General features: G+C 48.9%; 1 protein-coding gene across 3 annotated transcripts in view; it reads right to left on the bottom strand.

Moving 5' to 3' along the window:
• Positions 1–26237, bottom strand: part of LOC108164555 (ras-interacting protein RIP3) — a 51171-nt gene extending 24934 nt beyond the window's left edge. The window contains exons 1-2 of one of the 3 annotated variants that reach the window (XM_033389742.1): positions 24481–26237; positions 914–1054 (exon numbers count right to left, since the gene is read on the bottom strand). In XM_033389742.1, the coding sequence (XP_033245633.1) occupies positions 914–1054; positions 24481–24517 (178 nt within the window). In that variant the 5' untranslated portion in view covers positions 24518–26237. The remainder of the gene's footprint in view (positions 1–913; positions 1055–24480) is intronic. The other 2 variants (XM_017300369.2, XM_017300371.2) reach the window with 2 other exon arrangements.
• Between the last annotated feature and the right edge of the window lie 616 nt (positions 26238–26853).

The raw sequence follows: 26853 nt of genomic DNA on the forward strand, positions 1-26853 counted from the left end.
GCTCCCATTGTCTGCGGGGCTAATCAAGTGGCTGCGGGACCAGACCAGGGGCGATCTTTTCGCATTTTCCTCCTAAGGGGCGCTGCATTGTGCCTGCATTCTGCTTTCTTTTTCAGCTGAAACATGAAGCGGCCAACAAGTGTCCTGAGTCCTGAGTCCTGAGGCAGGACACAGGATGGCCGATCGGTCGGTCGGTCGTCCTGCTACATATATGCATGTACATATGCGCTTAGTGTAATGGGATAAGCTGCTCCCTCACAAGTGCGCGGCGATAATGAAATTGTATACTTGTTCCTGCCTCAAACAGAGGCACAACAGCAACGGCAGCAACAGCAGAAACCAAATGGTATTCTGGCTGTGGGAAATTGTGGGAAAATCTTTCGATAATCCCTGCGCTGATGAATTGTTCGATCGATTCGCAGGTGCATGCCCCCATTGTTCTATCGAATGCGAGAAACGAGAGCTCTGCCTCTCCCTCTGCCTCTGCCTCCAGCTCCTCTTCCTCCTCCGCTCAAAAGATCTCAGAGATTCTGGTCGCGCTTTGCACAGTTTCCAGAGCGGAGGGATCTATCAGAGATCGAATATATTGCAGGAATTGCATTAAAGCTCAAGGAATGATCAAATGATCAAAATAATCATCATTATATTTCCAAAGAGAGTGCCACCTTGTGGCTCAAGAAACCATACTTCATAATTCTTTCAAAATGTGATCTTGAATGATCGTAGAGAATCCTACAAAATCAATGGATCGTTTCTAGTAAGCCCTGAAGCGTTTAGCGATCACTCCCATTGGATGTCAAGTTCTTTCAGAGACGATTCCTCGATCGGCGATGATCAGATGTTATCCTTGAGGTTCTCTCTCAAGCAACCCCTTCCCGTCCTTGCCCCCGTGTGTGGTTCATTCATTACTCACTGGCTGCGATTGGGAGGGCGGCTCCTCTTGGGGCACTTGTGGCACTTGTGGAACCAGTGATCATTAGACGTGGGAATTCTGGGCGGACGCACAATGTGGTGCCCGTTGCGGTGGTGGTGCCGTTACCGTTAGAAGACTCACCTGCAACGAGAAGAGAAGAGCGAATCGAGCGCATAAATTATTAATTAAGAATGGGATACAAAAAGAAAACGAGCACCAGGCACCAGATTCTAGATTCCAGTGCAAATAAATTAGCAAAGCAAAGGAGGTAGAGGGAGTGGGACTGGGCCTCTGAGAACGCCACAGCCGCTGCAGCCACCACGTGTGGCACACGCAATAACCGTTCCACCAGGCAGCAACAGCGACAGCAACAGCAACAGCACCAGTGACCAGTAATGACCCCCAAGGAAAGGGCCGCCACCGCCACCATTCATGTGAATGCGGAATGAGGAATTTTTCACACTGCACTTGAGTCGGTGATCGGATGGTGGTGGTGGTGCCACCGCTGCTGCACGTCTCTAGGAAAACAAAAGAAGTTCGCATAACTGGAATTAAAGCAGCGCCCATCCACAGGTAACAGTAACAGAAACAACAAACGGCAGAAAAGGTAGCCAAAGGCCACAGACATAGATACCCTACATGGGATGGAGATAGGTGCAAATGTCCCATAAGCGAAAGGACTGCATATTTTGTGCAAATTCGAAACAAAATCGTTTGACCAAAGTGTGTCCTTTTACTTAGGGGACATTTGCATCCCATGATGGTATTTTTGGTGCAAAAGATATGTTTTTATTCTATATCGAATGTATCTAGGATTTGATTTAGATCTTTAGATATTTACAGGCATTTCAGAGACGATCTTTGGGTATCTACATATCTCATATGAAATATATAAAAACGGTCAGAAGTTAAGAACAAATCATAATACCCTCTCTTTAAAGGGCATGCATGACAGTAACTGAGTAGCACGACGACCGGCTCGTGGGTAGCGCGAGTGCTAAATGGGCCACAGAGTGAAGGGAGAGTGGAGGAGTGGAGAGCCATGTAGTGTAGTGTGGGGCTCCACATGCAATCGAATCTGTTGGAGTGGACACCATACACTCCCCCACAGTCCATGCCTGCACCACCTCGTGCCTTCTCCTCCTCGTGTCACCTACTCCAAAAGCCTCAGCCCCAAAGTCAGTCACCCCGAAAACAGTCACTCCCGAAGAGGCAGAGGAGGAGGCAGGGGAGGAGACGGCGCAGCGGAGGAATGGAGAGCTGCTCCTCTCATCAGCGGAGACAATGGTGGGAATATTCTCATATTAAGAAATCGCGCGATCTTCAGCGCCAGATGTGTCCGTGTCCGTGTGTCCGTGTGTCCGTGTGTCCGTGTGTCTTGCTGCGAGTGTTTGTATTTAGTGCAACGGCGCAGGTCAGCGCAAACGGTGCCAGCCCCACCGCCCCACCGCCGCACCGCCGCACCGCCCCACCAGTGGCAACAACAGCAAATGTTCATGGCAAATTCGCAACGTGTCGTGGTCGTGCCACCGTTGTCATGTCCGAGAGTGTAACAAAGACCTCGACTGAGAATACCCCCAATGCCATTGCCTCCCCCTACCCCTCATGGCCCCAATACTGTCGTTCCTTCCGCTGCTACCACACCACACTCCCCCGTCGTTGGGTTGCAAAGCCCCCGCCAAGTAGCGCGAATAAACATTCATGCAACAGCAGCGGCAGCAGAGCGGCAGCAACAACAACAGCAACAATAATTGCATTACACATAAAAATAAATTGTAATGAACTTAGGGAAGAGCGAGAGACGACACTCTGCCACGGAGAGGGGGGGAGGCAGGCAACAACAGAAAAAGGAGGCAGAGGCAACACCAGAGGGAGGCTGCAACAGAGGCAACACTGGAAGCAGCAGCAGCAGAAGAGACAGCGGCCAATGTGAAAATCGATGCGGAAGCATGCAACAAACAGCGGCAGCGACAGCGGAGGCACCCACCAGAAAGGGCAACAACAGCTATAACAAATTTCACCTTAGCTTTGTTTTTGGGTCTAGGAATTTTCCACCAATTCGTCCAAACTGTAATTTGCTTGTAACCCGCGAGTATTTTCCCTGGCTCCCAGCAATAAATATATTTAAATACGAATGCAACATGCAACAGCAACAACAGCAACATTAAAGCTGGTCAAAACGCGCCAAGAATCTCCATTGATGGACACCCAAGTGACAGATCGTTTCTCAAGAGGCTTTTAATCTCTAAAAAGCACATTTATTCAAGGGAAAGAGATCGATTAGCAATAGAACAGAAACTAAAGAAGTAGATTAAGTTTTGAAACTTAAAAGTTATCATTTATACAATAGAAAGCATACAAAATATAATATTAATTGTGTGTAATTGCACTTTAATGCGCTGTAAAATATTTGCCATAAACGAAAGGATACTATTTATTCGAAAATGCGACAGAACTATCGAAAAAGTCTTCCAGATCCTATAATATGAGTGAGGCAAATAATGCTAGTGCTTTGAAGAGTAAGCGAATCCCTAATAGAAGAATATTTTGAAAGAAACAAGGAGTGGAATGGTAGTATATTTAGTAGAATTAATAGTAGAAAATATATGATAGGATACATCCTGTTTGAAATAATAAAATATACACAATTCATGGATGAAAACCATCGTGAAAGGAAATTCTACAACAAATAAAAATACGAAATATTTTCTTCTAAGACAACAAGATACCCGAAACTCAGCTTTTATGTATTTTATGTTTTCTCTATGGTAAAAGGGAGAGCAGGAAGGGGTTCTTAGGAGTCTTGACTGCTAAGCTGCACTGGAAAAGAGAAAGAGTTAAAAAATCAATGTTCCTGCACAGAACTAACTCCATTGGAAGGACTTTCGCTATACATAAAGTTGTCAAAAGGGAAGTCCTGCCACACACACACACACACAGAAAATGTGGCATGCCTCCCATTCGTAGAAGTAATCGTATGTGGCATGGGTTCTGTGTCTCTGTGTGTGTGTGTGTGTGTGTGTGTTTGAGTCAATTAATTAGCCATGATTCTCACGACCTCAAATTAAGAGGAAAGCCCATAACAAATAGGAAACTCCAAGCAGCAGCAACAGAAGCAGCAACAGCAACGGCAGCATGCAACAAGAGCAACATTCAGAGAGGGGACGGCCTGAGGGGCGATAATGGACAACGACGGACAATACAATGGGCCCTAAGCCCCGCGGGACGGAGAGAGGTTAAAGAGTTAGCATCTTGCAGCCAGTTCAAGTTGCAAGTTGCAAGTTGCAAGTAGCTAGCGCCAAGCGCCATGTGGAATGGGAAGAAGCTGCCACTGCGACTGCCTTTGCCACTGGGGGGGGATTTGGATTTGGGATTTGGGGTTTTTTGGGGAATGTCAAGCGGCTTTTGTAGGCGGCAGTGGGAGTACGGGAGTACCTGGAGATCTGATTTAAGCCCGAAATTAGGAATAATGGCTATGGCCTGCACATGACATCCCCCCCCACTGAAAGAGTGCAAGGTAGAGAGGGAGAGGGAGCAAGGGAGGGGTAGCCACTCTGTGAAAGAGAGGGCAGAGTGTAGTCCGTAGTCCGGAGTCCGAGTGGAGCGTTGACAGGCAGCAAATGCGAACAAGACAGCATCGCTACCCACAGCAGACAGGCGGCGGCGCATAGATGGGACTGAGGCAGGAACTGCTGCTGGGGGCAGGTTGCACTGGGGGCACAGTGAAATTATCTCACGGATAATCCGAACAACACGTTCAACCTTTTCTTCTCTCTCTCTCTCTCTCTCTGTGTGTCTCTTGGCTTTTCTCTCTCTTTTTCTTTTGATTTTCTTTTATTGTGGAGCTCCGCCGTTTCTTGAGCGGATTCCCCAAAGCGGAGGGCAGGGCTGGGGGAGGGGGGGGGCAATATTCCGAGTGTAGGCGCTGGGTCTCACCCTTTTTGGGGGTACTGCGGGGGCGCCTCCAAGCCGTTGAAACAATGGCAAAAATCCACCTGACTGCGGGCTGGAATCATTCTCTCTCTCTCGCTCCCTCTCTCTCTCTCTGAGGCTGTCTGCAGCATGCAGCAGAATCTGGAGACTGAGCTGCAGCGGCATCTGAATCTGCAATAAAACTGTAGCCAAAATGTTGAAGCTGAAGCTGGAAAGTGTTTCAGATACATGCCTCGTCTTCGTCTTTGGCTCTGGCTCTGGCTCTGTCTCTGCCCCTGTGGTTTGTCGCTGCTTGGAAAACTGTTGCGGAAAAGTTATTTGCTGTTTGCTTAGCGGCAGCAGCAGCAGCACCAAGAGAAAGGGTAACAGATTCCCACACTCCCAGCCGGACGGAAGCGGGGGCGGCAGGAGGGCTGCCACACCGCAACGGTACTCTGGGGCCTGGCCCAGAGTGTTGACAACGAAACAGAGACCATTGTGCCATGAATGGAGGGGCATGAGGCATGAGGCATGCATCTGTGTATCTGCGTATCTGTGTGTGTGCGTGCGACTGATTGATGAATGTCAGCGCCCGAAAGTGTTTTGTGTGTGCGTCACAGAGAGAGAGATAGAGATGGAGAGAGCGCGAGCAGGTGGGGGCAGGTGTCATGGGAAGCCCTGAGAGCCAGTGGCATTGAAGGTCACCCTTTGGAGATCTTTGATTTTCCCCTCCAGGCACTCCATCAGAATGTGGCACAAACCCTGAGAGGACCGAGAGAGGGCTCCGTTTGTGCCGCCACTTGAAGGCCTTCAAATGTAGCAAGCAAACAAAAGCCAACGTGCAACGTTCAACGTTCATCGTGCAACTTGCAACTTGCAACCTGCAGACACTAACTGTACCATGCAGCGGCGGAGTAACCTACAAATAAAAAGTCCACAAATCGACAGAAAACATCCAAAAGTTGAAAGTTGAAGTCGCGTCTGAAGTATCTGCCAGATACGTACTCGTACTTGAAAAGATGCTCGCAGTCGGCAGGCGGCAGGCGGCATGCCCCAGAGGCAGACACACTCCGCGTGATCGACCGTGTGTCGAAGGCGGCCGACTGTCCCGACAGATGGACATACGAGGTGCCGGGGCCTGGGCATCGCCATCCATATGGATGAGCTCTGTTTGTATTACGTTTGAAAGTCATGTTGCAGAGATACCCACCAAAAAAAAAAATGTATCTGCATATCTGCAACGGGGCACCTGTGCTGCTGCTGCTTGCCACCCGCTGCTGCTGCTGCTGCTGCTGCCATCGCTTGCCATCGCTTACCATCGCTTGGCTTGGTTGTCGTCACTTGCATATCAATGTGGCCAAAAAATATAAAATGTGACGTCTCTCGAAGGTGCACGATCAGAGCCAGAGCCATAGCCTTCTGCCTTCTGCCTGCCATAGATGTGTACAAGTGATGCACACTCTCCTCCATTTGGCTTGCCCCATGGCCGAAAACACACGGCCTAGTGCGTCCCTAAGTCCCCCTCGCCATCCCCATCCCCAATCCCAGGTCCCCCTTCTGTCCTCCAGTGACGCAATCGAAGACAAGACTACATTATAGAATAAACAAAACAGCGACCGACCTGCAAATGCAACAACTGCAGCAGCGGCAGGGGCAGCATCATCGGCAGCATCGCTTAGCGTAACATTGAAAGTGCAACATCGTGTTGGTTTCGTTTGCTCTAATACCCTGTAAGTGCAGCGAAGAAGGGTGGATGTGTTCAGACTGTAGACACATATGTTTGATGCTGAAGAGCAAACGGACCTTAATGATACCCAATGCAGTCGGAGAGGGAGAAATAGTGGGGTATAAGACGACAAATTCAAAGCTATAGGGCTACCATTTGGCATAGTTATAAATGTACCTTTCACTCACCGGAATACCCAAAATCAACTCAATCGAACAGTAACTAAAGTCAGGACACGAAAAGGATGTTTTATTAAGGCATCATTTCTCATACTTTTCCCAAAAATTACTTCCTGCAATCTAATGGTACTAATAATCCCTCCACTTTAAAAGATATATAGATTTTTGTCAACAGGGTATTCCCGTAGTCGTTGTATTGATTGTACCAGTCTTTGACTGTCTTTGCGACGACGGCGTTTGCCGTCTGCGGTCGGGCAATTGAATTCATTGAATGCCCAGTCGTTTGGGCCCCAGATACGAGTACGACGATGCCTGCTGCCTGCTGACTGCCGCCTGATTTGCTCTTCTGGCTTAAAATCAACCACAGGCAGCAGCAGCAGCAATAACAGCCACAACAGTCAGCGACAAAAGCATTCGACAAGCCGAAGAAGACTGGGCACTGGTCGCGGTTGCTTTTGCAATTTGTATTAAGGATGATTCCCAGCCAAATGGGGCACACGGGGCAGGGGCAGGGCCAGAGGTAGGGGTATGGGCAAGGGTCGGGCCAGATGAGAGACACGTCTGCGGTCTGTGCGAACATCGCGCATTTAACTAAAGCTCCTCTTTCCGTCTCTGCGCCACAGCACACAGAATACAAACCAATCCAATTTTCGGCTGCGCATTGACAACATTTGCATTTACACGCACTTGCCACAAGTCGGACATGCCACAAGCTCCACACTGACGAACTCCCACTCCCACACACACAATCACAGCCCCCCAACCTCAGCCCTTCCTCTATGGATATCAATCGGATTTGAGGCGTGAAAGAGAGTCCGGGGACAATGGGGCATGAGCATGGTGCATGAGGCATGTGTAATGGAAACAGACTACGGATAAATTGAGTGTGTGGCAGCTTTGCTGATTATGTTTTAGAGTGCTTATATGAAGGAATCGATAAGCAACTAAAGTTTGTGGACTCTCGATTACTCTTGATTGATTTATCGATTATTCTAGATGTGGAAAATCATTCTCAAAGTCTTGTTTATTGTAGATTTTGTAACTCTTAGCATTGGGAAATATCAATTTCTTGAAGTTATCGATTATCATGCATATATCGATTTAAAAAGTGTTAAGTGTATCGCTTTTCATAGCTATAATCTACAATTCTACTGTTTCCCCAGATAATTATCGATTTTTCGTGTTATTCTTGATTTTTCGATTATTTATCGAATCGAATACTTCAGTTTTTAATCGAATAGGAGTTCTCATTATGATGATTATTAGCAAAAGGCGTAATCAATTGAGTTATCGATACAAAAACCGATAACTGATGGAAATTAAAGCCGATCTATCGATAAATAGGTCGAAATTATCTTCAAATATTCAAGGAGGATTTCCCCTTGCCCAAAATTGTCTCAATCAATTCCCATCTACAGTCTCAACCCGTCTCAAGCCCCATGGCGCTCGCACCTCCAATACACTCTTAACCCATGGCAGCCCCATCGACAGCTTCCAATAAACTCACTCCGAGGAGCCCCAAAACGGAAGGAAGTAAGTGAGATGACAACTTCTCGCACTCTCGCCCTCCGCGCCACGCATTGACACCTTCCCCAATCAACTCATCTCGGGGGGGGGGACAGCGGCAGGGGCCGGGCGCATGTGGCAAGTCTATGAGGTGGCGGCATGCGGCCTGCGGCATGCAGGTGGATTTCAGTGCAGCTGCGATTTGTTTCACTTAGTTTTGCCGTCATCGTTGGCCCGTCAGCCTCTCTCATCCTCCATGGAACATTGGGTTGGAAATTTGCGTACGGCGTCGCTGGGATTTTGGGATTGTGTAAGACATGCACGCAACATTACCGCGGCGGTGGCGCCCCAAACTGCGCGCCCTCCGCCCCATTCCCCCCTGCAGAGCAGTATGTGCATAGATGTCGTGTAAGTCAGTCAATGACAACAACAACAAACAGCAACAGCCAACAGACAAGAGACAAGAGACACACACATACACAGATTGGATGTCAGTTTGGATTTTTCGGGCTGCTGCTGATGCAAGTTGAATGCCATTCAACCATCCATCCATCAATGCAGCAAAGTCCTGCGCATCCATCCATCGCAGCGCACCGTATCGGTGGGGCCGCAGTCAAGGCCACTAATTAGGTGAAACATTGCTCCACTCTGCCGCACTCTGCCGCACTCTGCCGCACTCTGCGCCCCCCGCGCTGCTAATTAAGCGACCAACAACGAGAGACTCCAATTCGGAGAAGCCCAGAACGAACATACACGAAATGAAAATTCTGCGTTTGCTGCTGCACGAAAATTCCAATCGGTTTCCCAGCCACTGACATCCACCGCTCGGACATTGACAATGCGCCCTCAGAGGTTTTTTGACATCGACTGCCGCGGACTGCCGGTTCGGCAGTAGGCAAACTATTGAGATGTCATCTGGATTCAAACACACCGACCGACGACCGACGACCGACGACCGACGACCGACCGACGACCGACCATGCCACAGAGAGTCACTTAGACCAGGCTAACGAGCAGACGGAGCAGGGGGCAGCCAGGCGGCTAGGAAGCCAGAAGCGGTGGGATCTACTGGCCATGGCTCACCTTTGCTACTAGCATAATTAGAGGACCATCCCATACCATCCCATCCCAGACCCGAACCTCAACCTCAACCTCAACCTCAACCTGAAACTGAACTTCAATCTGAAACAAGTTGCGATTACACGCGTTGGCCATGTAATGGGGCCATGTTCGGATGTTGGGCTTGTTCTTCTTTGGGGCCCTCTCTGATCTCTGATTGAAATGCCAAAAACAACTGACGGCGATTATCCACGGACCCACGGGCCCACGGACCCTGGGAGCGCATCAGGCTCCAGGCTCCAGGCTACAGGCTCCCGTACCTACCCGAGCCGCAGACCAGGCCACAGATCATAGCAGAAGAAGAGTCTTCTTTCGGCCAGAACTCACCTGCAAAGAAAAGAGAAAAATAATGGTATTTATTAAATGGTTATGAAAATAAAATCAATATGTCATATTCGTCGAGTGACGTTGATTCGCTGTTCAAATTTCCCATACGAGAATAGACACAAGACCTTCGAACAGAGGCACTAACAGACCATTAGCAATGGGAGATTCAAGATTTTTCCATTAAATACTTTAAAAATTCTATACAAAAACTATATAATACTAGCAAATAATAACTAATGTAACTTTTGGAACGAAAATGATGTTCTTCAGAGACTAAAGGTGTTTTTTTTTGTTGTTGTTTTGGGCCCATGCCACAAATTCTCCCACGCATTCAGATGCCCAGATCTCAACCCAGATCTCAGTGGATCCGAGATATTCCAATCTGAACAGACCAATTGAAACCACGGCCTTTGGTCTCTTGTCTATGGTCGTCTCTGGGGTTCTATTCCGATCTGTTTCTCTGTTGCTCTAGTGCTCTCTGTGGTTCTTGTGGTTCCTGTTTCGCTCTGCGCTGTTTGTTTGTGTTGCAATAAAATGAAACGTAAATGAAATCTATTGTATTCTATATGAATAATGAGACAATTTTAATAATTTATAGACAACTTTCGGTTAACCGCAGAGGAAGAGCAAGAGACAAAGTCCCAGACTCCACAGACTCGCCATCTCCATCTCCATCTCCATCTGTATCTGCAATGGAGAGACAATGGAGGAGTCACACCACACCACAACACACCACAAAAAGTTCGATGATCCTATGGAAAGGGCCCAGTTGAGAAGTCGGATATGGATATATGGTTTCTCTCTCTCTCTCTCAATCGTTGGGTGTTGTGTCTGTCTCCTGGAACCGTCGTTAGCCATGATAACAAATCGCGATTGGCATCGCTTCCGATCTATCCCCGACCAGCATCCAGACAAAGGTGAGAAAACTCTGGGCCCTACCGACAATTCATTCACTCAGTCATTCATTCAGGCACTCATTCATTGACCGCAAGAGCCACAAGCTTAGGCCCAGGGCCAGGCCCAGGCCCAGGCGACCCAATCGCTTGTAATTGTATCTGTCGCAGCAATAAGTCAAAGTTGTCGCGAGGCCTTGGTGGCTGCCACAGGAGCGGAGGAACGGAGGAGCGGAGGAGCAGGAGTGGAGTGGCATGGGGAATGGGGCAACGTGTGGCGTGGACCCGTGGTCCATGGTTCGTGGTCGCCGCCTGGCTGCGTCTCAGTTACACGTCTCCTGGGTTACATGATCTCATGGCTTCCAGCCATTTGCCTTCTGCTGTTATTGTTTTATGGCTTGGCTATTAGCCAGCAGGAAGGGCTAATCTCTGCCAGCTTCTGGTGCGCTGGTCAGGAGCGGCGGCTACTCGGGTTCGGGGCAATTAAATGGCTTCGCCCCCAAGGGGCACGATCCCCAACAGGAGCACAGGTGGGGCAGGGAGAGCGGGCGATGACATTTATTTATAGAAGTGCATTGCGGTTGCACTCATTCGGAATTTCAGAATGGAAATGGAAATGCAATTGCAATTGCAGAATGGTGTTGCAGTCCAATGATTGATTCACTCTCGAGAGTGAGTGGAGTGAATCAATCGAATCGGCACTTGAATTCTTTTGGAAGTCAGAAGACTATTCCAAATCAGATGCTTCAGTGACAGCAAATAAGGAATACTCGTAGTAAATGCAGTATAAATTGCCCCTAAGTGAACGGATACATTCGTTTAAAGCCGTGTAATAGCTACGTACATAAATATTGTCACATTCTGTGGGTATCCACATAAGGGTTTACTTTCCTCTCGAATATCCTTGCAGGAACTCCCAAAATGGGGGCGGAGTCCCAGGCATACACACATCCCCCAGATGCCCGTGCGACGGTCATTCGTGGGCCATTCGTCCAGTCTTCATTCCATTTCCGGTGTCCGTTTCGGGCACCCATGCCTCCCCTTCGCGCTGGAATCCTTTATTTCTCCCTCTCTTTGGGCTGCCACCCCCACCGGGGGTGTACATATACATACATCCCCCTTTTGGGCCCAAAATCAATAGCGCCCCAATCGTCGGGTTACGTTCCAGTGGGTGGGGTCTCTCATGTGTTCGGGCCCCGACGGACTCGGACTCGAAGTTGGACTCGTCCTTGGGTCCTCGGACAGTCGGATGCGACACCTAAACGATGTGCTATACCGATGACAGAGAGGAGCAGATGCAGGAGCAGAATAGGGGAGCAAAATGGAGGAGCTGAAGTGGGGCTGAAACCGAGAGCCCGCCAGAGACACATGGACAAACAGACCAAATGTGGAGCCGATGACGTTGATAGTCCACGTAGCACACACACCCATACACACATACAGAGAGAGAGAGAGATAGCGATAGAGGGAGAGGATACATGGATGGATACATATGTGCCGGTCGGCTGTGGCAAGGAGTCTGCTGGTTGCAACAGCGAATGCTAAGCTTGCTTCCTCCTCTCTGCACTCTGCCCCCCTCTCTTTCGACTTACTCTTCGTCCCGGGGCAACAATAAAAACTTGAATTTTGTTGATTTTATTTGCTTGGAAGGAGTTTTTGGTATCCTGGCCTGTGGCATGGCCATGGCTCCTCTATGCTGCCTGCTGCCTTCTGCCTGCTGCCTGCTTCTGTGGCAACTGTCTCTCTCCGGCAATCGCCCCAACTTGAACTTTATGCCGTTGCGGCTGAGTGATTCGTGTTGGAGTCGCCTCCTCTGCTCTCCCCACCCGCCCCCACATAGAAGTGGACCTTGGACGATGTCTGCCGGAATCGGAGTCGGAGCTGCCACAGAAGGAGTCGTCGCTCCAGCTGCAGATGACTAGATAGCACGCGTCGTTTTTGCCACTTATTGGACAGTCTCCAGCAGGAGCATCGCAGCATCCCAACATCCCAGCATCCCATGGACGACAGGACCAAGGACCCCCGTCTCTTATGTATTTTGCTGGCCATGTCCTGGGCTCCTCCAGACTCGAACGCTGCCTTTCTGCTTCTGCCTGGGTGTGTGTGTTTGTGTGTGTGCGTGGCATGTAGCATGTAGCCAGACTATGACTGCAATTTGGAGAACTTAACCGCAACTGGCAGCAGCTGGAGGAGGGGCGGTGGGGCTGTGGGGGCAAGCAGGACACAGAGGGAGCACCGCAGGGCAGGACACAAATTGCGAACAAATGAAAGTAGCGAAAATGTTCGACTCCGCAGCTTCGGTCCAGCTCTGGAGCTCTGTCTGTCTGCGGCTCTGACTCCTTCTTTGGCTCCTTCCTCCTCCTACTCCTGCTTTGTGTCCTTCTTCCCCCCCTTGTAATGTTGTACATGTGTTTGGGGGTCTGTCTTCTGTCATGTGTCCTCCACTCTTTCCTTTCCTTTCCTCTCCGTTTCTTCTGCTTCTTCTGTTCTTAGCCATCGTTTTTGTCGGCCAGTTTAACTGGAGGTCAAGTGAGTGGAGGAATACCCACCCATTGGATCCGGGCTCTGCACAAAAACTGCTGACGCACACACCCGCTCCTGGGTGGATGTCCTGGTCATTGCCTCTCTCTCTCTCTGTCTCTGTCTCCCTGTCGGCGAGTCCTGGTCCTGCCTCTCTGATAGGTTGATATAATTGAAAAGCGTAGAAAGTTTCTGCCAGAAATCAATAGAAGACTTTTCCATGGATGGCTCTCTCTTTCGCTCCATATATGCCTTGTGGGCTATTAGTCCTGCCATCCATTGGCTCCAGGCCACACATTCCCTGCCCCATTCGGGCCCCACCCTTTCGGGCAGCTACTGCCACACAGCTGCCATATTCAAATATGCGGTTTGGCACTCTTCAATCCTACAACAAATCGTTCAGCGGGCCAGCAACAGCAGCAGCAGCAGCCCAAACACCAACAACAGGGGGGCCATAAATCACATACGCACTCATGCACTCATTCACTCAAACACTCACACACGCACTCATTCATATGCACTCACACACACTCGCATACACATGCACTCACACATTCATTTTACTCTGTGCAGAAGGGTATCATGATTTGACGTATGGAATATCCCGGAATCTCCAAAGCACGGAATGTCACTACTACTATCTTTCACAGTGTGGCTTAGCAGTCTGTAACTGTATCTCTCGCAGTGTGGCTTATCACTAACTCTTTTAATATCGCTCCCAGTGTGTAGCCCCAGTAGCTGTCACGGTTACAATCTATCCTAAGGGTTGGACTACAGATATCAACCAAATCGGATGACTATATCCCATTGCTGCCATACGAAAGGTATGCATTCTAGGGTATCCATTGGTTCGCCACTGGTGGCCACTTTGGAGGGCACTTTCCTTCCTTTTCTCGTTCACATTTGAGTTTGAATACCGCTCGGGCCTTGCATTTTCTTACACACAATTGTCTCTTTTCTTTGGGGCCTCGCACAATGCACACAAGGGGTGTTCGCTCTCCCAGGGGGTGGGAACTGGGGACTGGAGGGCACCAGGCTTTTGTGAATTGGTGTCCAAGCGTTTTATGTTTCAATTATGCGCAACTTGGGCCCAACAATGGCGACTGTGTTCCTCCTCCCGTCCCCGTCCCCGTCCCCGTCTCCGTCCCCTGTGTTCGTCGAAATGATGATGCAAAGTGACTCTGGGTCCCGGACAAGGAGCAAAAGGATCTCCATGCGGCCTGCTCCATCACCATCACCCAGCTGTTCCATTCTTCCTTCTGCTGTGTGTGTTTGTTGATGCATAAATTCCTGCAGCATATGTATGCAACACGCACAAGAAGTGCCTGTATGTACATACATATGTATGTATGTGCATGTGTGTGTTTGCAACGGTAATTTTCATGCATTGTAAGGACTTTGCACTTTTGACTTCACTTCGGGGTCCAGCACTCCTTTTGGACTCCAGCCAGAAGGAGCAGCCCGGAACTCTTGGCAGCGGAGTCACAGGATTTCCAGAATTCGGGATTCAATTAAGCTTCAGATCCGCCGGAATCTGGGAATCCGTGCTTCAGCTATCCCTCGTATCCCTCTTGAGGGGTGGACAACCCCTTTATTTTTGTGAAGGGGACGGACGACCAATGCAGTGGCCCCGACTCCCGCTGTGACTACCAGAGCTTCTCAAAAGATTCTTGAGGAATGTTTTATTTTTTTTCATACTTTTTTGTTGTTTTTTTTTTTTTAATTCATGGCGATTGCAAAATGGCGTCGCCTCTGCATTGATGCTGTGGCTGTTGCTGTTGCGCCGGCGCAGACGCAACAATGCGACGACGGCGTCTTGGCCGAGCCCAGAGCGAGATGGAGCGACCGGAGACCGTTGGGCTTGGCTTTTACCGTTCCGTTCCGTTCCGCTCTGCTCTGTTGTCCGCTTTTTGTATTGTGCTTTCGACTTGATATCAAGGTCTGGCCAATCAAAAAGTCCAACGCACACAAGCCGAGCGGGAGAGCAAAGCGAGACAGAGAGAGAGCGAAGTAGAGAGAGAGAGAGACAGTGAGACAGCTGACGTAGCACAGTACAGTCCAAGGGATGGGGGAGGCATGGGGAGCCTACCCACCGATCGACAGACAGACAGAGGGACAGACGGAGACAGGTGTGAAGCAGAAAGTCAAAAGCAATAACAAAATCGTAACACGGCGGCAGATAAGCCACACGAAGCAATCATGGAAGGGGGCCATGTGCTGTACGGGGAGGGGGCGGGGAGGAAGAGCAACGAAAAACCTGCTCAATGCCGCCTCTTGCTTGCTTGCTCTCTCACTCTGTCGCCAGCCGATCGCCACCGAAGCTACGAAGCCGTGAAGCCACGAGATAGATACGAAGATGATGACGCTCGCTATCCAGGGGCCAAACGAAGCAACAAAAAAAACGAAAACGAAGCGTAACGAAAGCCGAACCAAACCGAAGCGACTGGGCAGAGTTGGGTGTCGGTCGTCGCGTGTCTGTGTGGCTGTGTGTCTGTGTGTGTGGGTAGGGCAGACAGAGCAGACCAAAGCTGGGCAGAGGCTTAGGAAGAGGGGACCGATCACGGAGCCCCCTCCACCCCCACTGACAATAGTCGGCATGGCATGAATCTCTTCTACCCGTGACTGATTCCAGTGTCATCGACTGAAGAGGGGCTTTCCGAACAGCGAGGGGAGCAGAGCCCCTGGCGAGAGGGCGGCAGCCAACGGCGAGCCACAGCCCAAAGCCCCACAAAAGTAAATAAGTTATCAGTGGAATTGTAACTGGAAACTCTCCCTCTCTCTCTATCGCACAAGAAAAGCAACAAAAAATGAATGAATAAATAAAAGGGGAGGCGTCAACAACGCCAACAAAAGCAACAGCAACCACACACAATAAGAAACGGTGAAGTGTGTGGCGGTGGAAGGACGGGGGGGGAGGAGGAGTAGAATAAGGTGGAAAGAGGTGCAGGCCAGAGGAACAGAAGGAGATGCAGATGGTGAAGGCGAGGGCGAGGAAGACCAGGCAAACGGTGACAAAGATCAGAGACGCAGAGCGCGTCTTGGGAGACTCTGGAGACTGCTGAAGAGAGTCAATTTACGCACACACACACACCCATCAGAGGGGAGCCAGGGTGTGTGCGTGTGCTTGCGTGTGTGTGTGGGACGCATGTGAATTAAGCGCAACGAATGGCGATTGGCGATTGGTGAGCGAGCGCGTGCCCCCCATTTAAAATGATTCCAATGCGAATCCGTGGGATGGGATGGGCAATAAAATCAGAAAATTACACGACGTACATATACGGGGGCTATGTGTACATAAATGAAGGAGGAGAACAAAGAGAGAACAAGAAGAAGAGGTAGGAAATCGTCAAGAAGAATGTCTAGAAGAAAGGTGATTGTATAGGAAGGAAGTAGAAGAAGAGAGGATACGAATACACTCACTTTAGAGTGGTCTAACTAATGACTAAATGAATGCACTCATGAAGAATAAGAGAAATCACTCTGGCCACTCACTCACGAATCGTATACATGTGTCCTCATCTTGCATTCCAATCACTCCTCCTTGCACCCACTTCTTCCCCATTCTACTCCCGAGGCTCGAGCAGAGAGGAAGGCTCCTCCGAAGCCAACGCAGGGCCTTCATCCGTGACTCCATATCCATCTCAAGTTCCATCTCCGTCTGGCTCCACCAGGCTCCACTTTAAGGTGTGCAATGGCAATGTGACAATGGCATCTTAATGATAATAATTATGCTGATAAGATGCGTGGGGCACAGAGGCAGAGGTAGAGGCACAGAGAGAGGCGCACACAGGATGAGGGGGGAGGGGGGCCATGCCATGGGCCGATATAAATCGCTGGCAAACGGAAATGGGGAGTGCCATGGACCCGAGGCCCATCCACATGCATTTGAAGGTGGGGTCCCCTGCCCATGCCAGCCCCTCCCTCTCCGCTCGATGCGTCCCCTGGGCGCAGCTCCAAGAAGACCTCAATCCGAGAAGCGTAGCTGTTCGTTTCGGGCCATGATTGATTTATTTATTTGAGTCACAGAGCAACGCACGCGTCGCGTCGCGTCGCATCGCGTCTTTGGACTGGGATTCGCATCTTGGCTTCGTTTTAAAATCAGTAATCATTGAATTAAATTATGCCACAGCTCAAAAATGAAGGAAAAAAATAACCGGGGAAGAGAGGAGACAAAATGAAACCAAAAGATATCCAAACAGAACCGCATCCATCTCCACCACATAGCCATCCATCCGTCCAAGCAGCCGTCGGCCGCACCCACACCCACAAACAGACAGCAGCAATCATTGAGGAGGAGTTGGTCACATGCCACAGCAACAAATATTGTGGCAACAACAGCAATAATTGCGGCAACAACAACTGCAGCTCATTGGCTGTGAAGTTTTTATTGAATTCGCTGCCAAAAACACCCACATGGGTGTCCCAAGAAATCCAAAAGAGAAGAATCCATCCACAAGATCCACACGAAATCGAAGACAAAACAAATATCTCAAAAATCACAAAAAAAACTGTAACCGATATGCGGGAATCGGAAACAGTGCGTATCGAATGTGTAAAACAATCTGGCATTGAACTTGTTTAATCGTTTTTTCGATAGACGATAAATTATACGAACAGACAATATCGATTATTGATGGACGATAGCGATTATAGATAGCTGATATGGATTATTGATAGCTTATACCGATTATCGATCATTTGATCGATTTTCGATAACTTATTTTGATCAGCGGTAACCGATATCTGTATACCATGCCTGTATACCATCTGTATGCCTTTATATTTATATTTCCATTGATAATCGATAATAGTCGATAGCTGAAAGATTAATTTATTTTTTAAATTAATAATAATAATAATTTAACATTTTTTGATTCCAAAAGCTAATCACCCAATATCCCGTTTGTCTGCAATTGAAACTACTAGCCTACAACGCACTGTACATACAGTGCCGGACCCAAGACCCACCTCTTCTTCTCTCTGGGTGGGGACTCACGTTTGGGGTCCACCACCGCAGCCGATTGCGTGGGCCGTGCATCATTTTCAATCTGTGGCCCAAAGACCCGGGGACCCCAGGCCCAAGCCACCGATGAGCTATTTATAAACGCAATGAATGAGCAAACGAATCAATGAATGAGTGAGTTCAAGTCGAGTCGAAGGCAGCGAAATAATAATTGCTTGGCTCAATTAAAAAAAGGCGAAACAAACCTCAGAGTAGGAGGTGGACGAGGAGGTGGAGGAGGAGGAGGAGAGACCCCATGTAGACCAAAAAGACAAAAGGTTTACGTCCCATCATCATCATCATCATTCGGAGGGAAAGACTCTTCTTCAGAGATGCTTCTTTTCCACTTCTTTTGGGGCCCACAGAGACGGACGCTGGTTCCATCTGCCACATCTTTTCGTTGGGGGCTCTGTGGCATGACACTTGCGTAGGCGCTGGCCAAGCCCTTTCGGATGGGTCCTAATGAATGACTTCTCTCTCTCTCTCTCTGGGTCTGAAACTAATCACATTGATTCCCCCTCAAACGATGCCCCTTCCCCCCTGAAACCTTGCCTCCTCCTCCTCCTCTTCCATCTCCACTCTTTATGAAGAGTTATTTGATCTTGGCCTAATTTATGCAAAATAATTATGATTTTTTTTCCGTAATTTCGGTTGGGTTTTTTGATTCGAGGATCTTTGCGCGTTTCCGGCCTTTGAGCGAGTGTCGGATTCGCTTTCGGCACGTGCTCCGCGAAACGGGGGTTAAAAGAGTGCAGAATTAGGGGAAAAAATGAAGTGAGAAGCGCTCGAAATAAATGCGGAAAATGCCATTGAAATGTGAGTTCGCGCCTAGGAAAATGGGGAGGCGCCTGCGCAGGGGGAAGGGCACTGGCAGGATGCCTGCCCTACACCCACCCCATCCAGTCATCAGATGTTGCCTCCACGAAGAATTTTGCGGTTTGTTTTGCTCGCCAGCTACGTGGCAAAGGAAAGGAGAGGAGACGACGGAAAAGTAACAGCCGGCAATGAAGGAATACAAAATTGTGTTTGCTTACAGACAGAAAGAGAGAGGGTGGAGAGAGTGGGGCTCCCATCCACTGGGAGCTATGACAAAGGTGCCAAGTTCTAGACACTGCAGCACACCCCACCGCCCCGCCACCCCACCATCCCACCATCCCACCGCCCATATTGAAAGTGAAAAGTTTGCCAAAGTGCGGGGCAAGCGAACGGAAAAGCGACGCGGGTGGTGGTCCTGGTCGCCTCCTCATCATAAAACAACACCGAAAAAAAAGAGGAAATTATCAAAAAAAAAAAAGAGCGAAAAGAAAAGGAAAACCGCGAGAAAATCCAAGGAAAAGGAAATTCAGCAAAGGAAAGCCTGATAAAAACAAAAGCAACAGAAAATTAAGCAAATTCTGAGAAAAGGAAAAGCGGCAAAGAAAGCCCCGATGAAAACAGAAGCAAAATAAAACACAAGCAAAGAAAAACAGAGAAAATACGCGTATACCAAGAGAGAAAAAAATAACATAAAAAACTGAGAAGCAGTAAAGGAAAATGGGCGGAGAGCTGAAAAGGACGCGAAAACGGACAAACATACTGAAAAGAATATGCGTAGCAAAACAAAGGGCGTTAAAAAAAGACGGGGGTGGAGAAGGGGGTGGTCTGGGTAAGAGATTCATTAACTTGTTGGCCTCTGTGGGTGGCGCGGCGTGGCACTTTCGCCCCCTTCTGCTTGGTAAATCGTTCTTCGAAGGACATTTTTGTAAGAGATTTAAACTGCTTTAGGATTGAATTTCTTACTCTATTCTGCTGCTTCCATTCCATTCCTTAAACACTTGTATACGCCCCTCGGATCGGCATTCGATTGGACTGCTTGACGGCTACTTTATTTTCTGATTATTCGATGGTACAGCTTGGTATTGCTTGAGGAAACTGGTCCTCGACTTTTTCGCTTGACCATTATTTCATTGGATTACTGATTCATCATTCTTATGCTTAACTCATTATTCTACATACACTTTTCAATTTCATTCGGTTCCACTGCTTAAGAGCTTCTCTATCTTACACTTCATTCCATGCCAATGGATAACTTTAGCTCTAACTCTATTCCACTCTTCCCTTCCATTCTGCAAACGAAGGCATTCCTCTGTTCCACCGAAAGCCCAGCTGTATCACTTGCCATTCCATTCCACAGCTTAAGCTTGACTTCCATTTCTCAATCGTTTCGTTTAAACGCGCATTGCGTATACGCCACGTTTCAGGGGCAGGAGGAGCACTGGACACTGGCCAGTGGCTCGCCCACTCCCCCACAGCTCCTTTTATTATTCATTCGTTGTATTCACTCCTAGCACCTATTCTTTGTACTCATTCTTAGGCACTCATTCAATTCCTTTGGCATTCACACAGATATTATTGCGCCCATTGTGCCGCTCCCTGACTTTTGTCCCCACTGCAAAACTTCTTCTTGGGATTCTCAAAAATCTTCTCCTGAAAATGTGCAACAAGAAAAGGAGCTGGCAAAGGAAAGTGGGAAAGGGGGAGCGGGGAAGGAGCGTGGAAGCGTAGAATAGAACTGAAAACAAAGCAAAACAAAAGCCAAAAAGCGAATTGCGAAGACAAAAGCAAGTGCAAAACAATTCCAGAAAATATTATGAAGCTCCATCCACAAACAAACAAAACCGTGGCGAAGGTCCTGGAGGACCCCAAAAAGCGGATGCACCTCGGAGTGGAGCGCGAGACGAAGAAGGAGACGATTCTGCCGCGTCAGTTGGAGACAGTTTTTGGACTCCCGGATGATGCCTCTGCCTCTGTCTCTGGCTCTGGCTCCCCCCAAATCCTGGGACACCCAGCGATGGACTCCAGCGACTCCCAGAGTCCGCCGCAGCGGAAGTAACTTGCTGCGCCGCTGTTGCGGCTGATTATGCTGCCAGTGGCAGTGTGGCAGGAACAGAGACGCGGCTGCTCTTCCTTCTGTCCGGACTCCCGGCTGCTGCTCGCATATGAGTCCCTGGTTGGCTGGCGCTGGCGTCTCTCCCGCAGCGACCAGAGCGCTCTCGCCCCAGCTCTCCCTCTCTCTCTCCCCTGGCGGAGGCAGAGACCCGTTTCAATTTGTAGAGTGCCCCATGCCCCACCATTCTGTGGAGCAGTTTAATTATACATAAATACAAGAGTTGGCATTCAGCCCAGTCCCAGTCGCAGACCCAGTCCCAGTCCCTGGCATCCACACCCCCTTTTTTTATGTGGGAAGGGGAGGCATCCCAAAAACTGTGGCCGCAGCTGGACAAAAGTTTGACGTCCACATGACGACACGTTGACACTGCGGGTGCACAGGCAGTGGCAGGAGAAGGCACTGCCACTGCTGCTGCTGCTGCTGCCACTGTTATTTGTTATAACAATTGCAAATGCCAAAAGCCCAAAAGCAGGAACAAGGAGCACCAGGAGCACCCATCGGTGGTCGGTGGTTGTCATGGCGCCGCCCGAAACAGCGGCAGGATAACAAAAAAAAAACAGCGGCAGGCAACGGCAGGGGCAGCGCTCTGGTCGCCTGGTCTGTCGGTCGCTTTCGCCCATTTAATGGACACTGTTTGGTCGATAATCAAATTAAAAGAAACGAAGCGAAAAGCCAGGAAAAAAACAACAGCAAATGCAAGGCACAGCCAGGCGCCAGGACTATGACGAGGACGAGGACACGGCGCTCGACCATGAGATGCCCAACCTGCAGCCCTGCAGAGGGGAGGGAATCGGAATCGGTCATCGAATCGGTGGGGGTCAGGTGGGTTGCTGCAGGTGCAGCCCTGCCGTTCTTCCAGCTGCAAAAAGGAACGGAACGGACGCGTGCCGCTCGATTGGTGATGACCAGGAGGCCAGTACCCCCGATTGCCTGTCCAGGACGGCTGTGCGTTGAAGCCGAACGGCACCAAAAGTACTTTGACTGTCGGCGCGTGCCACGAGTCATGAGTACACCCATTCATGGGGTCATTTAAAGGATTGAATAGGTGCCAAAAATACCAAAAAAGCGATTGATTCATGATTATTCAGACTTTTTTTCGTGACCGGCCGTTTGCTTATGGGAAACTTTAAAAATATATTTTTGTGGAATTTTGGGACACAAATATAATGAATTATGGAATTTAGAATGAATAATATATTGATTGTGATTCGATATACCTATTGATTTCGACTGATGGTGTGAGTGCCCATCGATGATTGATGGCAATGAAAGATACAAAACCAATCGAAATGTAATCGAATGGTCGCACTAATCGAGACGAAATGGATAGCTTCTGCAATCGAAATATTCGATTCCTTCAGGCTCCCACCCCCAAAGAACGTGCATATCTCCGCCACTCAGCTCTCTCGCTACACCTTTCACCCACTCCCCTTTTTTTGGGGCACTTCTCAATCACTTGTCGTACATGAAGCAAAGACTTGTTCTCGGAAATTACTCATCAGTGAAGCACCCATCCCACACATGCCTATGCCCCAGCACCTGTGATAAGCGAGAGACCACGACCACGACCACCCATCCCCCCACCCCAACACCTGTGATAAGAGACCGAGAGGCAGTATGCCCATTGGGGTGACGGGCATGACGAAATGTTGTAAAATGTTCATCTGCCTCCAAAAGATCCCACAAAAAAGATTCCCAGACCCAAAAAAAAAAAACCAAGAACAAGAGAATCGAAAATCAAAATTGAAATTGTAGCAATTAATTATGATAGGACCCCGGCCCACCCCCTGCCCCCCGCCCCTACCGCCACAGGGGTGTGGGGGCTATTTCGAACAACAGCAATTTTCGGGGACAGCAGAATGCGAAGATATCGATAAGGGGGGACAGCAGACTTCTCAGAACCAAGCCTCAGGTCGGTCCAAGCGATCGTCAGCAGCCGCTCTACTTTTTATCAAGAAAAAGCGCAACACCAAAGGTGGCACGGGGGGCTTCGGCTCTGGGGCGTGGTGCTGCCTTTTGTTGACTTTGATTTGTAAGACAAATAAACCATCTACAAAAAAACAACAACAACAAAAAACCGAAACAAACAACTTTGCGAGCAATTAAAATTGTTTTAAAAAAGAACTTGAAAAACTTTTGTGGGGGGGCGAGAAGGGGGTTCGTGACTCTCTCTCCATCTTCCTCTCTCCCCCGCTCTTTTCGACTGACCGAAGTGCGTCATTGTCCACTCACGCTATCTAGATATCTATCCGATAACACTGCTTGCTCTGCACGGCCCCCTCACTGACCCCCGCTTGCACGGTGTCTGGCAAATAAAAGTGTGTGGAAAATCTGTGCAAAAATGAAACCACCAAAAGCAGGGCGAAACAATCCACAATATTTTTTATGGGGGGGGACCACAATCCATATTATGACAATGATATGGGGGGATACACCCATGGGCAGGCGTCGCTCGACGAAGCGGCCGTACCGCTGCTTTATGGGTTTACTGCCACCTTGATTTCCCTTTGAACGAGCGACGGAGAGCCCCAAAAACGATCCGAAAACCCCTCGACCATTGGGATAGGGCATTCGTGGAGCCGAAAATTGAAAGGGTATGTCTGACTGGCGACTGACTTTACAACACCACGCCAATGCCACAAAAATCAGCACAAAAAAGCGAAACCAAAATCTGAAAAATCATGGCGGGACACACCCAAAACGAACGGTTAGACGGACGTACTGGGGCTCTGATTTAACGCATTGCGATATCGCCTAGCGATAACTCCGACTAGATACAAACAGACGGGGGAAGAGGAAGACGTGCCATATGGGCCAGGTGGGGAGCGTACACTCATGTGTTGGGTCCACATGAACTTGGGGATAATCTGTTATTGACAAAGTGTCAAAGGATATAAACCAAAAAAGTCATTCATCAAAAGGTAGGAAAATTTATCGATTATCCAGAAAGGTCACTAGTAAGCATGTGAAATGATTTGATGATTCAAATTGGGTAAGATATTGAAAAATAGAGCTTCATAAGGAAATGAAGGAGAATCCAAGTAAACGAACTGAACCCCAATAAGGAATGTATAGATTCATTTATAAGATACAAAATCTATTTCAAAAAGTGAATGGAATTCAAATAAATGCCAAACTATGACAGGTGGTGACCCCGACTCTTAATAGATGCAGGTGTTCCATGGGTCAGTTGGTCCCCAACCCACATGATGTACATATATTACTGCACTTTGAAAGCAAAAGATGACCCTGACATGGACTACAAATCATAGAACTCTTGCTACTTCTTCTGGGGAAGAGCTTTCTCATGCTTGCATCGTATACCCAACCAGGAACACATCGCGTCCAATTGGAATGAGAATCGTAAACAATAGATCATATACATAATAGAAGCACATTCCACTAAGAATATGGTGGTGTTCCCATCCGTTGAAAGCTGCCCTGCTCCACTTACCTTGTGCAATTCGGACCGCTGGCATTTTAATTCTCATTTTTCTTTCCAATTTCCAAAGATTTCCTTTTCCAGGCTTCGGACACACCTACACACACACACACACACACACAGGGGTGCCCCCCGCTACCAGTTGTGGCAACGGTGGGTGGTATGTAACGGTCCTATGAGGTATCAATCCTAGAACTAGATTCCCGTTTTTCGATTGACCGGATACGTGTGTAGGTTTTTTGTTTGTTTTGTTTTTCGTTGTAGATTTTTTTGCTTATTCCTTGTTCTAGGTTCCGTTACGTTTACGTTATTATTGCACCCGGTTTCTTTTAGCGTTTCCTTTAATTATCACACCAAAAAAAGGACACACACTCACACATACAATGGACACACGCGCGCGTTAAATGCAGTTGGAATATCCTTTCTGGGCTGCGATGCCATCAAGGCTCGATCTGTGACCCTGGCTTGGATGATGGCAAAGAAAGGGTCACTCTTTCTTGCTGCTGCTTCTTCTTCCTTCCTGCTTCCGCTTTTCTTCGTATTAGGAACCGTTTCTGTTCTTATTTGCCTACTCCTCTCCTCGACGGTGGTGATGCCTTCACAGGGGATTCTACTGCTGCTGTTTGTATTTTTTCAGTTAGAAGTTTTTTTTGGTGGCGGCCTCTGAAAACAGTTGTTTGTTTCGTTCGTTTTATTTTTGCATTTGCCACCCATATTGTCTGTCGGTGTGTCCCGTCTCTCGTCTCTCAGATATCGCTCCCCCCCCGACAATAGGAGCTGGGAAACAGCTTTATCATTTCTCCAATTGGAGTATCTTTTATCCTCTTCTGTGTTTTTTGTTTTGCGTTTGTTTTTGTTTTTGTTTTCGTTTATTTTGATTTCTTTTTGTTTTTACACTTGCTCACACTTGAAAAAAAATTGCACTTCTTTTGTTGTTGTTGTTGTTGTTGTTGTTTGGTTGCTGTAGTTGTTTGGTTGTTGTGTTGGGTATTACTTTTAGAGGATGGTATTACATTTAGAGAGAGGTTAGAAAAGTAGTTAATATTAGTTATTGTTTATTAATTGTTGCTGCTTGTCGGGTTGCTGCGGCGGGGCTCCAGTAACGGCTGCTGCTGCTGCTGCTGCTGTTTGTGGCGCGACGGATGGCGGGAGCTTTTTTTGTCGTCGTCCGGTTTTTGTGTGGTGCTAACGGTAACGGCGGAAGTGAAGTACGCGACTGCTTTGCGACTGCTAGCGGCGAGCGCTTCTTCGCTGCGGCTGCGACTGTGGCGCTGTTCAGCCTCTGCTTTTGCTTCTGCTGCCACGGCAATGTGCCGTTGTGTTCTCTGTGTATGACTGTGTATGGCTGTATGTGTGTATCTGTGTTGTCCAACCAACAAAGCACAAAGCCCAACAGCACACAACCGACAACTGTCGTCGAACTCCAACAACACTCCAGCAACAATACCAACAACACCAGCCACGGCGACAGCGAACGAGTGGCGGCGAACACGAACCTGGTCGTTGCAGACCGAAAAGCTTGACACGACGACTGGCTGTGGCTGGTCGGTCTACCGTGCGTGTGTGAGGGTGAGCAAGAGCGAGACCGAGAGCGAGAGCAGTGGCTCTGCTGCTGCTGCTGCTGCTATTGCTGTTGCTGCTGTGAAATGGTATGTATGTGTGTGTTTATGTGAGAGAGAGTTCAACTAAGCTCGAGCTAGTTAGAGGCAAAGGCGAACATGTCCGAACGCGTCGATGTCCTGCGAGCGACTGCGGACGCACACGTTCAGATAATTCAATTTTATTTAGGGTTTTGCACTTTAATGCCAATCTGAAAATTTGATTTTGGCTAAGCGATGCCGGCGTGGCGCAGCGTCAACGCCGACGCTGGGCCCGGCTGCCTGATGCTGCCGCCAACGCAGCAAGCTTTACCGTTGCGCCAGCCATCCAGCCCTTTGATGGTGGTTGTTGTTTTTGTTTGGTGGTGGGCTGGGGTTGGGGTTGGGTGGGCTGCTCTGCTGCTGCCGCTGCTGTCGCTACAGCGTTTACTTATTTGGCTTGCGCTGCCACTCGTTGGTCCGTTGGCCGTCACACATGTGTGTGCGTATGTGCGGGTGGGTGGACAGCCAGGCAGTGCGAGCGAACAGGCATGCGAGTGAGTGAGCCAGGTTCGACGCAGCGCGGGCAGCGAAGTCGCCGCTGATAACACACAACACAACACACACATGTGCTTTGGAGAAGGGGTAACTATTTGGTTGGGTGGGGGGTGGCTATACATGTGCATGTGGCCACGGGGCTGGGGTTGTTGGGTGTCTGTGTGTGGATGGGTGGAATGGACAAGACTGGCCAGCAGTTTGATTGTCCAGCAGTTTGATTGCAACCCCTGTGAATGCGGCTGCGTCGACT

This window comes from Drosophila miranda, chromosome XL, assembly GCF_003369915.1.
Source record: "Drosophila miranda strain MSH22 chromosome XL, D.miranda_PacBio2.1, whole genome shotgun sequence".
Taxonomy (NCBI): domain Eukaryota; kingdom Metazoa; phylum Arthropoda; class Insecta; order Diptera; family Drosophilidae; genus Drosophila; species Drosophila miranda.